The sequence below is a fragment of the Puma concolor genome, chromosome D4 (genome assembly GCF_028749965.1).
Source record: "Puma concolor isolate L17-30 chromosome D4, mPumCon1.1.hap2, whole genome shotgun sequence".
Lineage (NCBI taxonomy): Eukaryota > Metazoa > Chordata > Mammalia > Carnivora > Felidae > Puma > Puma concolor.
The window spans coordinates 71,282,032-71,294,858 of NC_141679.1; the positions used below are offsets into that span (position 1 = coordinate 71,282,032).

At 42.2% G+C, this 12,827-nt stretch overlaps 1 protein-coding gene across 10 annotated transcripts in view; it reads left to right on the forward strand.

Moving 5' to 3' along the window:
- PALM2AKAP2 (PALM2 and AKAP2 fusion) overlaps nucleotides 1-12,827 on the forward strand; it is a 448,549-nt gene that overhangs the window by 181,953 nt on the left and 253,769 nt on the right. For all 10 annotated transcript variants that reach the window (XM_086683690.1, XM_086683682.1, XM_086683680.1 and 7 more), the window contains exon 3: nucleotides 3,840-3,920. In XM_086683690.1, the coding sequence (XP_086539816.1) occupies nucleotides 3,840-3,920 (81 nt within the window). The remainder of the gene's footprint in view (nucleotides 1-3,839; nucleotides 3,921-12,827) is intronic.

The following is a 12,827-nucleotide window of genomic DNA, read 5'->3' on the forward strand; positions in this document are numbered from 1 at the left end:
CAAGCAGGCAGCGAGTGCCTAGGACCCAATGGTGCCCTACCCGAACTTGCCAGACTTTGGCTCATAACTAATTCTATACAGAGGCTGGCTGCACATCTTACCTCTTTTGTTGGGTTAAGAGTGACTTTAGGACCTAACCCCATCACCGTGGAGGGGGATTCGACTAATCAAAGAATCCTGTTACAGCCATGGATGTACAAAGTGTCCTTGTGATGAGGCCAAGCCCGAGTCTTCAGCAGACAGAACGCAGATATGAACATGCTGATGCTGGTGCCTGGTTGCATATATTAACAACTGTTTGCTTTTGAGCTTCAACCCAGTAAAGGGTTTCCTCAAGGAATATATGAATATGGCACAAATGGGAAAGTGTTGCTTTCCCACTGTTGCCAGTTCCCACACCAGCTTGCTTTGGTCCACATGGCTGAAAGCTAAGACACCGCCTTGCCTGCCCCCCAAGATCCTATTAGTTCTGAGTCTCATCAGTTTTGGTTCCTGTATTTGTCCTTTTCTTTTCATTCAGATTGGAGCAGCTTTAAGCTAGGGTGGGCTTAAGTTTACCCATCCCTACCCATACACCCCACTGCAGGGTGAATGTACCATCCTCCTAAGACATTTGGTGATTTTTTTTTCATCCAGAGGTTAGCAAACTATGACTGCAGATTCAATCTGGCCTCCCACCTCTGTTTGTAAATGAAGGTTTGGGGCGCCTGGGTGGCGCAGTCGGTTAAGCGTCCGACTTCAGCCAGGTCACGATCTCGCGGTCCGTGAGTTCGAGCCCCGCGTCAGGCTCTGGGCTGATGGCTCGGAGCCTGGAGGCTGTTTCCAATTCTGTGTCTCCCTCTCTCTCTGCCCCTCCCCCGTTCATGCTCTGTCTCTCTCTGTCCCCAAAATAAATAAGCGTTGAAAAAAAAATGTAAATGAAGGTTTATTAGAACACAGCCACGGTCATTTATTTATATATTGGCTTATGTCATTTTTGCACTGCAATGGTAGCTTTGAGTAGTTGCAACAGAGATTGTATGTTCCACAAAACCTAAAATATTTGCTGTCTGGACCTTTATAGAAAAAGTATCCTGACCCCTGTTAATCCATCCTATACACTGGTGCCAGATTAGTGTTCCTAAAATTCCTTTCACCATGTCACTTTCTTGCTTAGAACCCTACAATATTATATTGTCTGTGGAATGAAATCCAAACTTCTTGGCCTGACATTCAAGGCCCTCAATGGTCTAGTCCTAGCCAATCTTTTGAATCATTAATCTCTATTCCAAAGAACAAGCTCTACACTTCAATTAGATTTCCCTCTTCATTGTCCCTGGAATATGCAGTATATTTCTACCCTTATTCACACAATTCTCTTTGCCTGGAATGTGCTGCCCATTTGTATCTACCTAATTCCCCCCCCCCCCCCCATTCTAAATGAACTAACTGAAAACCTGCATCTTTCATGGTCATATCTGTTCACAGGGACCACCGATGAGCCTACTGCTTGAACATGTAGAGGTTCACTGCCTGTACCCTCTGGTGATATTTTCTCTATTCAAGGCATAGTTCACTAATCCAATGGTGGGAAACTCTGGAGTGAGGATTTTCTATGTGAACAAAGGCACAGAGGTGGGAAAGCCTAGGTTTGCAAATGACCAGATGTGTAATTAGAACCCTGACTTAGTCCAGTCAAGTTTCTATAACAACATACCATAGACTGGGTGCCTTATACACATTAGGAATTTGTTTCTCATAGCTCTGGAGGCTGGGAAGTCCAAGATCAAGGCACTGGAAAATTCAGTGTCTGGTGGGGGCCTGCTTCCTGGTTCATAGACCATCATCTTTTCACTGTGTCCTCACATGGTACAAGGGGCAAAAGAGCTCTCGGGTTTCTCATGTAAGGGCACTAATCCCATTCGTGAGGGCTCCACTCTCATGACCTAGTTGCCTCCGAAAAGTCCCTACCTCCTAACACCATTACTTTGAAGATTAGGTTCCAACATATGAATTTTGGGGGAGGGCGCAAATGTCCAGTCTCTAATGAATACATAGCACTCAGTTCCCATTTATGGAAGTATTGTGTCATCAGCGTCTTGTGTCCATGATGCACTATCTCTTGGTGCTGGACTTAAATTTGGGCAACTATGTATCTTGATCGCCAGTGGGAATGAATGATAAAGCGCAGTAAACCTGCCCCAGAGGAATCCTAGGATATAGAGATAGTGACTGGTTCGGAAAGTCCTTGTTTTATCACGTGGTACCTCTGAGATACTGGATAAGTGTGCTCTTCTCATTAGGCCTCACTTTCCCCATCTACGGTCACATATTATACATACTTACACACACTCTGGAATGAAGCAGCATCAATAACACAGCACTGATCAGAGTTCTTGGTAAATGGTGAGTTCCTAAAATATCCTCAGGCCTCACTTTGGCAGGAGGGTTATGTCCCTGACTTGGATATCATGTCTCCCAGTGGCTTGAGATGATAAACTAACGTTTCTTAAGAGTCTGTGCATTGCACAGAAGAATTTGGTTATAACACTAATTATTGCTATGTTGACTTGAATAGCTGTGGTGCAGGCACATCCCCAGAAACATAGCAGCTACGGAAAATAAAGGCTTCCGTTAACACAGAGCCCAGCAGCCAGCCTTCCACATTATTGTCCTCTCCAGGAATTGGCTGTCGTATTGTAGAATGCCACTATGTCTGTCTAGCACGTTTCCCCCTGCATATGAGAGTAAAGGGAAATAAGCCAGTGCAGTAAATGTCTCAGCAAACCTTCCCAGTGTGCACTTTGGAAACAAAATGTGGAACAAGTAAGCTATCATTAAAGGCAGGCCTTTTTATTCTTAAATTAGTCACATTTATATGATGTTTGTTGTCTGCATTTGAGAAGTAGGGAGAAGAAAAGTATTATGTGTGCATTCCAGTGGGAAGGTTATGCTCCGAATACAGGAGAATTACATCCCTTTAAAACCAGCCTCTAGGCATTACCTACATGTATACATGTGGCAACAATTATAATAATAAATAGCATTTATTGAGCATTTACTATGTGCCAGGCTATTGTTCCAAGTCCTTTACATGTATCGTCTCATTTCATCCCTGCCACAAGCATAAGGTTTAGGACAAATTATGATCTCCTCTGTATGTGAGAGAAGGCTCGGACCCAGGGAAGTAAATAAAAGAACTTGCCAGAGGTCACACAGGTAGCAGATGGCAGAGCTGGGAGTCCGATCCAGGCAGACCAACTTCAGATTTCATATTTACTGTAACCTCAGTGAGCCCCACCCACATGCAATGCTCCCCCCAAGACTAGTTTCAACAAAGACCGCCCATCAATTTGCATTGTTTGTGATGTCCGATGGGATGATTTGTCCTAGGAAATTGGAAATTATGTTGGATTATTTGTGTATATGATTTCCATAGAAGGAAGCTAACCCTACAGTTCCCCACTGTTACATGCTATCATATTTGCAGTTTATAACATCCTCTGTCTTTTCGGTTGAGACATTTTTATTCTTTGTCTCCAAATTAACACTGCATAGAACATGACTCTGTGAGTGTGTGTGTATGTGTGAGTGTGTAGAAACCGCCTTTTCTTCTGGATTAAATTGCTGCAGCCTGGCTGACTGAGGAGACTCTCCCACTCGCCGAGCCCACAGCAGACATGTTAGGAGAAAGCTGCTGGAGGCGGAGGGGCAGGTGACACCGTGCGTGTGCCCAGCATCTCTGGAAGTGTCTATACAGATGTGTGCTGCTGCTGCTGCTGCTGCTGCTTCCGGCCTTAAAATTCCTGGAGCCAACACCCACCTACTCTTACAGCCTCTCTCTCTCTTTTATTTTCAAGGAAAAAAGAAAGAGGCAGACTGAAATAGAAGGCAAGCGACAAGAGCTTGACGAGCAGATACTTCTGCTGCAGCATTCCAAGGTAAGAGGCTGATCCCACGAACCTGTTCCATTATTAGACATGCAGATCACACTCCAGAGAGCCGGGCAGAGGCTGCCCTGGCGTGAAGGCTTTGCCGCTGACTGCACGAGCTTTTTTTCATTCAGTCAGGAAACCATCTCTTGGCTTTTCTTGTGAATTTCTCAAACCCAGGGCATTGTTACAGCATTCCAGTGTCTGTGAGCCTGATGAGATTATAGTGTGCATGTGGACGGGTTTGGGGGCTGGTGTGTGCATGTGAAATGTGCTGGTTATATATAGAAATTGGATGAGAATTTCCACATGGTGGGTGAGGCAGTGTTCCGGGGCTGTGTCTCAGTGCATTAGGTCCTCTGTGTGTGTGTGTGTGTGTGTGTGTGTGTGTGTGTGTGTGTGTTCAGAGGTTCCCGAGGATATGTTGAACATCATGTTCTTGGACACATTAAACATATTAATATTTTCTTTCTTGATACGGAGAGAAGGGAGAGGAAAGCGCTGCGATCTGATAAAAGAGCAACACTGTGTGTTTCGGATGATTCATTCATTTTATTTCTACTTTAACAATTTTGGAAGTGTTCTCTTAGAATGGGCAGTGGGTCAAAAGATGGCATTGCAATGATTTGACTTGGTTGGGTCTCCATTGCACCGGAGAAGAGAGAGGCGGGGGTTATTTATTTATTTTTCTTTAAAACGTAATGCACTTAAGCATCATAATTGAGTACAGCGTACGAGAAAGCTCTGTCACTGACACAAGAACTCCACGGGCTGTGGAATGCTGCTTTCTGCAGGCTTGCAGAATATTGTGAACACATTCCAGGGGCCAGCTGGAAGTTTCTGCATGCCTTCTCCTGCTCTGGGCTTTTTTTAGGGAAGCCTTCTCCTGCTCACTCGAGTTGCCGTGACATTCATGTGCAGATATGCATTGCTCAGGGGGCTGGTTGGGAAGGTTGGGGCTGACTCTTCAGGGTGATGCCAGGTATAGCTAATTTTGATTCTTTTAAACACGATGGGTCCTTGTGGTTGTATTTTCCATTCTTCTCTAGATTAGGGTTGTGCTAAATGAATCCTCGAGATGAGAATTATCAGCAAGCTGATTTCAAATAGCAGCATGACCTAAATCTGCTTAGCATATTTATCAGTTTACTATCAACTTTAACCAGAGAGATGTGTTTAAAAGGAAGAAAAGCAGCATGATGCTGAGAATATTGCCCACTTCTCTTTACTCATTGTGTAAATCTGTTTATGGTCCTTTCTTTGTAGAAGCTTACAATATATCCCACATGCTGTTCCTCTTTCCTTACACCATCCCTGAGGAAGCATTGAGGGCTGAAGTTAGTATTTTCTTCTTACAGAGAGGGGGACTTAAAAGCACTTAATAGAACCGAGTGGATTTTTCAAGGTCAGTCTGGACAGAGCTGGGACTCTGGCTCACAGTGCAGTCGACTCACTCTTTACAAGAGACCAAAATGTACCAGAAGCTCAGTGAATTCTTGGTTAAAGGTAGATTTTTCATGTCTTTGACCAGACAGCCCCTCTCCTCTTTAAGCTCAGTGTGGTTCTTTGCTTTTGCATTCCTTGAATCAAAAGTCAGGCAATAAATATATCAAATCCGGTGTTTTGGGTTTTTTTTTTATCCCACTTCTTATCAGATACTTCTTACAAGATGTCAAGGACTCATTCATTGCTGATTTCCGCACAGTATCCATCCATCCATCCATCTTTTTATCCTTTCATCCTTCCATCTATCCAACAACAGAAATAACAGTAAAAAGGACTTAGTATTGCATGTGGAATCAGTGAGATTCCTTCAGAGACTTGGAAACAAGGGGATCAGATATTTCTTTACAGTCATGTTGGTAAAGTTCTCACATAGTTGATGAAATTGGCTATCTAAGGGAACACCCAGCACTTTTACCTAGGTGATCTTCCTGTAACCTGGGGAGAAATGACTGAAAGTGATGGCAATTTAGTAAGTGGAGACCAATGCATTGTCATTTTCTCCCTGGGGAAAGGCCATGTAAACAGTGGGGGTGGATAACTAGCCTTGAACAATGGAAAAAAAAAAAAAGACTCACGGGTCCCAAAGGTGGTTTAAGAAAGACTCCAGCTCTGGCAGGTACCAAGTATCTCTGCTCTGGTGAGGCGGGGTCTGCAGTAAGGCCAGAAGAATCATCAAGCCTCACCTTGGCTCAGGTGAAACCTCCCTCATGACTCTGCCTCTCTTTGCTCTGAGCCCATCATCCCAAAATAACTGAGTTATTTTGGTGGTGCCTGACTGAGAGATATGATCACTGCAGGCACCAGAAAGGAATATGTTCTACTTTAAATCATTTAGCTGTTGACGGAACCTGATAGTGTGAGTCATCTTCCCTGTGATCATTCAGTTTTGAGCTTGGCAGCCTCACTCCTTGATGGTAGTAGGTTCATTGGGGTTATAGTTCCTCTGTGAGCCTCTTGGTAGAGACTCGGCCAGCTTTCTCCTGGCGGCACGGCAGCTTTGTTATACCTTTGTCTATCCTTGGTAATAGTCATGATTTTTCTGAGTCCCTAGTACTTCAGACTAGTACTGGTACTTTACATACATCCCCTCAATAATGGCCACAAAGTGTTACTTTCCCTGTCTTACAGGGGAGGAAACAAACTTGCGAGGTCAAGTAATTTGCCCAAGAACATAGAGACTATAAGTGAGGGAACCCCAGTTGAACCCTAGGGTATGACTTTCTCCAAAACCAAGCCTTCTCTAGGACACTGTTTCCTTCAAGTGAAATGTTCCATTTTGAATAATTTGTCTAGAGAGATGCCAATTATCGTCTCTTTATTACAAATATATTTTCATGGACTCCAGAAAATTGAGAGCATATGGAGACATTATTGGTTATTAGTAGTTCCTTGAAGTACAAAATATTAAGAAATGTGTCAATAATTAATTATTTCACTAATGTATAAAATCTAAGCTCCTCCCTAAGGAAAATAATATATGTGCTTGGTACAAAGTTAAATGGAAAAGCATTAGAATCAGATTTCATATTTATGAAGACATAATTCTCATTATCAAATAGTCTATGGATACTTATTCTCATGCAATGAGGTATGAATTATTTAGATAGATTTATCGGTCTCTTGTCAAGGCAAATAAATAGAATGCAAGACAATAGTTTTGATGCTTATTTGGCTAATATTCTTGGTAATTGCAATATTTAGGGCTATGAAGTGAGTAATGCCACAAAATGGCATATTGTTACTTTATATATGGACAATAAATAAATTCTACAATGCAATGAAAGACCAAAGTGTGGAATGTTGAAATATCCACTACACCCGAGTGATTAAAAAACCTCCAGATCCTTTGAAGTCCTCACCAAAGGAACCTCAGATTTCTTTTTAGAGGATCTTAGCTATATTTGGTATCTAATATTTGTGATGTAAGAATTTCCAAGAAGTGCTCACATATGGTACCAGTAAGCAATTTTAGTAGCTGAATTATTTTTGCTGATTATAAGAGAAAAGGAATGGACGATCATTGCAAAGGCAAAATTTTAAAGCACAGGAAAATATAAAGAAAAAACATAACAACTATGTACTTGTCAACCAGATGTAACTCACACAGAGGTATATCCTTCTATGCTTTTTCTCCGATATATTTTTGTAGAGTAAGGTATGTGACCCTTGATAACAGGCCTCATGAGCATGTGAGTAAAATAAAATGGTATTAACATTCAGGTCCAAAATACATTAACCTTGACCTCTTTTTGATTTTGGTAGATGGGCTGTTTTAAATCCTCATAAAAACTTTGTCATTTTTATGAAATCACATCTTAAATTCTTTTGCTTTGTCATATCTGACTTTTATATTGTCCTTGCAAAGAACATCTCCACCTCAAACACTTGCCTGTGATGTTTCTTATCCTTCCAATAGTTTTCACCCATCTAGAATTTTTTTTTCCATAGGAAATAAGATAGGAATAACTTTACTTTTTACTGATGGTGAGCCTCAACATGATTTATTGATTAATTCATCCTTGTTCTCACTGACTTAAATGTCTTCTTTATCATAGACATATTTCTCTCTTATGTTCAAGTCTACCCTTTGCGGATTCTTTTAATTCCATGAATCTGCCACCCCTGTGCCAATACCATCTTTATTTAACCCGCCTAGCTTTTTAATATATAATATGTATTAATAATATGTCATAAGGCAAGAGCCGTCATTATTCTTCCTTTGAAGAATTGTCTTGGCTTTTTATTCCATGGGAACAATTATTTATTCTTATTGTTTTTATTGTGTGACTTGCGATAATGTGAGTTTAAAAAATAAATCAACTATTATATTATACCAGACAGACTAAATTTAATATTCCCTTTTGTCTCTTGGTCGAATTACCAGAGATTTGTCTATTTTATTGGTCAGTCCAAGGCCCCAGCAAGAGTAGGCACACAGTATGTATTGCCACATGAATCCCTTTGGAACTGTCACATTTATAAAGGTTTGTATGACAGAGTCAGCACTGTCAGAATCAAATTGCTAATATCATATCTTCAATATATAAGCTGCCTTTGAATTATTTATTTATGAGCAGGGAACCCTGACTAGAGGTTTTTTTTTTCTAATCCAAGCTATGAAAATTGTCATTATATTTTAAAAACTACAGCCTTTTCTTTCAAGAAGATTGAATGAAAAAAAATCAAAGACTAAATTGTGACCCTGCGAGATATTTATTGTAAACCCACCAAGGTCATTTGCTGCATAGCCTGAAGGTACCAGGAGCCTTGCTGCAAAGATGTTATAGTGTCTCTCGCTATTGTGAACCTTTAGCACTAATTTTAGACTTTTCTTGGTTATTAGTGTGTATGACAGTCCAGTTTAAATTTTAAAATCTTGACTAGGCAGGCAGGGCACACAGTGTAAAGGAACTCTACATCGCATCCTTTTTCCCAGTATGTCCCCATCTCCACTGGCCCTACGAACAGATTGAGTACAAGTTAGAACTGGGTTTCCTCTAGGAAGTCTTGGGTTGGCTTCTGTGTGGACTGAATCATGTAACAAAAGCTCAATACCAAGCCAAGATCTTCCCAGGAGTCAATGGGGAAGAAGGGAAGTGTCCCAGGGAAGGAGAAGGAGAACAGAGAGGGGACACAGATGATCAAAAACACAACACAGCTGTCACCCCACGTTGTGTTTAAGCCATTTTCTATTAGGTGGGATTTCACCAGATTCCCAACAGCATCTGCCAACACAGCCAGTGTCAGTGTGACCCAGATGACAGGTGAATGTGAGATTTGAAATAAAAAGTAAACTCATAAAAGTGTAAAAAGAAATCACAGGCAAATATTTTCAAAGCCCTAGAATGAGGAAGCCTTATCTAATTATAAGCCAGAATTATAAAGTAAAAATATGGGTAGATATGACTTTATAAAAATTACAGTTAGAGGGCCACCTGGGTGGCTCAGTCGGTTAAGTGTCTGACTTCAGCTCAGGTCATGATCTCACAGTTTGTGGGTCGAGCCCTGTGTTGGGCTCCGTGCTGACAGCTCATTGCCTGGAGCATGCTTCAGATTCTATATCTCCCTCTCTCTCTGCCCTTCCTCTGTTCGTGCTTTGTCTCAATCTCTCTCTCTCTTTCTCTCTCTCAAAAATAAATAAACATTAAAAAAAATTAAAAATAAATAAATAAACATTTAAAAAAATAGGGCGCCTGGGTGGCTTAGTCACTTAAGTCACTAACTTCAGCTCAGGTAATGATCTTATGGTCCGTGGGTTCAAGCCCCATGTCGGGCTCTGTGCTGACAGCTCAGAGCCTGGAGCCTGCTTCTGATTCTGGGTCTCCCTCTCTATGCTCCTCCCCTGCTCGTGCTCTCTCTCTCAAAAATAAAAAAAAAATTTTTTTTTAAATAATTAAAAATAAATAAATAAACAAACACACAAACACTTAAAAAATTTACAGTTAGGAAAAAAATTGGAGACTGATTAGTCTCAATTCATCTCCCACTGCCCATCTGGCTCCCCCCCACCACCACCCAGTGATCACCCAGACATTCCTCAATGCTTTCCTGTATCACCTTGAAAAATTGTGTCATCTCAGGTATCTTATCTGTAGATTTTAAAAGTTTGATTAATCATGTTGTATCCTTTAAATATTTCCAACTTCATTTGTCAATTGTACCTCAGTAAAGCTGGGGAAAAGGTTTGATTAAATGATCTCTAAGGTCTTCTTTAGCCTTAATAGTCTAAGATTTTATATTTGCTAAAATACAGTGCTTGTGCATGGTTTTTTAATAATTCATTTACTCAACAAGTATTTATCATCCCCAACTATAGCCTTGTGCATCAGCCACTGTGGATGAATAGAGGATACAGCACCTAATTGTGGGAAGTCAGGGGTGAGTGGGAGAGGAGCCCACTGTCAGAGACCCTGGAGAGGGATCGTCTGAGTAAGGGGGAGGTCAGCGGTGCCTGAAGGTTTTGTAAATCCTATGTGAGAAAAAGAGAGTCCTTGGGCATCTTAGACAGAGTGCACCATTTGGCTTCAAGTCTCAGAGCCGTGTCTTACTAAATGTGTGCCCAGGAGTTAGTTACTTAATGTTAGCACCTACCTCATGGGGTTTTTGTGAGAGTTTAATGAATTTATAGGTGAAGTATTTAAAACAGCAAGAGTTCTATAAGGATTATCATCATCATCGTCACTCAGTACCATTGCTTCAAATATCACATATGAACCAATGACTCCCAAATTGATGTCTCCAGTCCCGATGGCCCCTGAACTCCAGGCTCTTGTATTCAGCTGTTTTCCTGACATGTCCACTTAGATGGGTGTTGCTTCCATTTTAAGCTTCTCAAGCATCATATGCCCTAAATGGAAGTTTTGGTTTTCTGCTCCTCTCACACTTGTTCTTCCTCTAATCTCTCCAAATCTCCACATGATGATACCACCATCCACCCTTTTGCTCAAACCAAATATCTATGTCACCTTTAATCCCACCCTTTCCCTCAACCCCCATGTCCAATCTGTCAGCAAGTCATGTTGACTCTACCTCTGAGATACACCTCATGCCTTCCATAGCTTCTGCTCATCCTCTGTTTGAAGCTAACATGCTCTATTACCTGATGATATAATAGAATCCAATCACTTATACTTTGTAATCCTGTCCCTCTGAATCTGTTTTCTTCCTACAGTACTTAGGACAAATGCCAAATTCCTTAGCAAATCTGCAGTTCTCTACCTAATCTGGCCCCTTCCTTCCTTTCCATCTTCAACTTGTTCTACCTTCCCTTCCCCACCCCCTACTCACTATGGTCCAGCCACTTGGGCGATCTTTCTGGTCCACAAACATGCTGAACTCTGTCCCATATCTGGGCTGTTATATTTGTCAGTCTCTCCACCTGAAATGCCCTTCCTTGGATCTCAGATCTCAGCTCAAATGTGCAAGTACTCACAGAGACTTCTCCCACCTAACGTGTCTTCCATCAGTCCCTGTTTCTCACATTGTCCTACCTACTTCCTGCAATGCTGGTATCACAGTCTGAAATGGTCTTGCACCCTTGTTTATTGGGACAAAGGCTCAGCGATCTTGGGGACCTGCCTGTCTTCCAGGCAGTGTCTTCAGGAGCCGGCAGAGTGCCTGGCATGTAGGGAATGGATGAGGACACCACTGCTCCTCAGATGGGGATGCAGGAGGAGAGACAGCCTGTGGGAGGATGAAGAGCTCCTCTTCGGATCAGTGTTTGGCTAGCCAGTGGCGAAGCTTATGCATTCTCCAGACATCTGGATAGTCACAGGTTCTAGTGAAGGGTGACTCAAACCAAGGTCCTTGGACCAGCAGCGTCAATGACAGCATCACGTGGGAGCCTGTTAAAATTCAAATTCCCAGACCCTATCTTGAACTTTGAGAATCAACATCGCCGGGAGTGGGGTTCTGTGCAAGTTCTCCTGGTGAGCCCTACGCATACTGCAGCATGCGAGGCTCTGTTCTCCTTTTGTTTTCTGAAGCTGGACACACGTGTGGAGGAAGAGCCAGATGAACTCAGCGTCTCCTCCATCCTTCCCTCCAAGGAGCCCCTGTCGAGACTCTGTTTGCCCACTGCCAGCTCTCTGCCTGCCCTTTCCTTGTCTTGACTTTTCATCGTTGCATCCACTTGACAAATGTGAAGTTTTGACAGTTCTTACCACCTGTAAACTATGGTATCTGTTTTTGGTATATGCTCTTTGAACATAAGAAAGAAAAGTTTTTATTTTTAGTATTTTATTTTAGACAGTCACTTAATTCTGAAACACTCAGGCAGCCAGTAAAGGCCAGAACACTACAGGGAAACCAGTGCTTCCAATGGGCGTGTGTGATCAGAATGGACAAGTACGTTGTGTCCCAAGGCTATAACACAGCCGACCCTCAGAGACAACAGGAGGGGATCTGGTGTAGGTTAAGGGAATCTTTGGTGGTAAATGTATTTGAATTGGTGGTTTCCCAGCATTACCACTTTGGGTCCAAGTGAAAAAAATCAACTCTGCTTTTTTGTTTGTTTGTTTGTTTCTATAACATCAAAACACTTTTGTGAAACAGACTTCTCTGAGACCCACTGTCCTGTTGTTATTGTCTCTCTTCTTGGCTCCAGCTTTTGGGGATGTTTTGGTGACCTCACTGGCTTATCCAAAGAAGAGACAGATCCGAGGGCGTATGTGCTTTCGGTGTTCATGGTCACCAGGCTGCTCTTTCCAGAGGTGCTGACAGATGGCTAAGGCTAAATCAGCCAGAAATGAGAAGTTAGACACTTTCTTGGTGGCAGGAGGCACAGTGTGCAGAAGAGCAGAGAGAACATTCCCAGGAGCAGCCAGTGCATGTTCCAAGAAGCCCTAGCTGTGTAACATCCCTGCTAGGGTAGAGAAAGCTGGGTCTGTCCATGGTTGCTTTTCCAGAAGG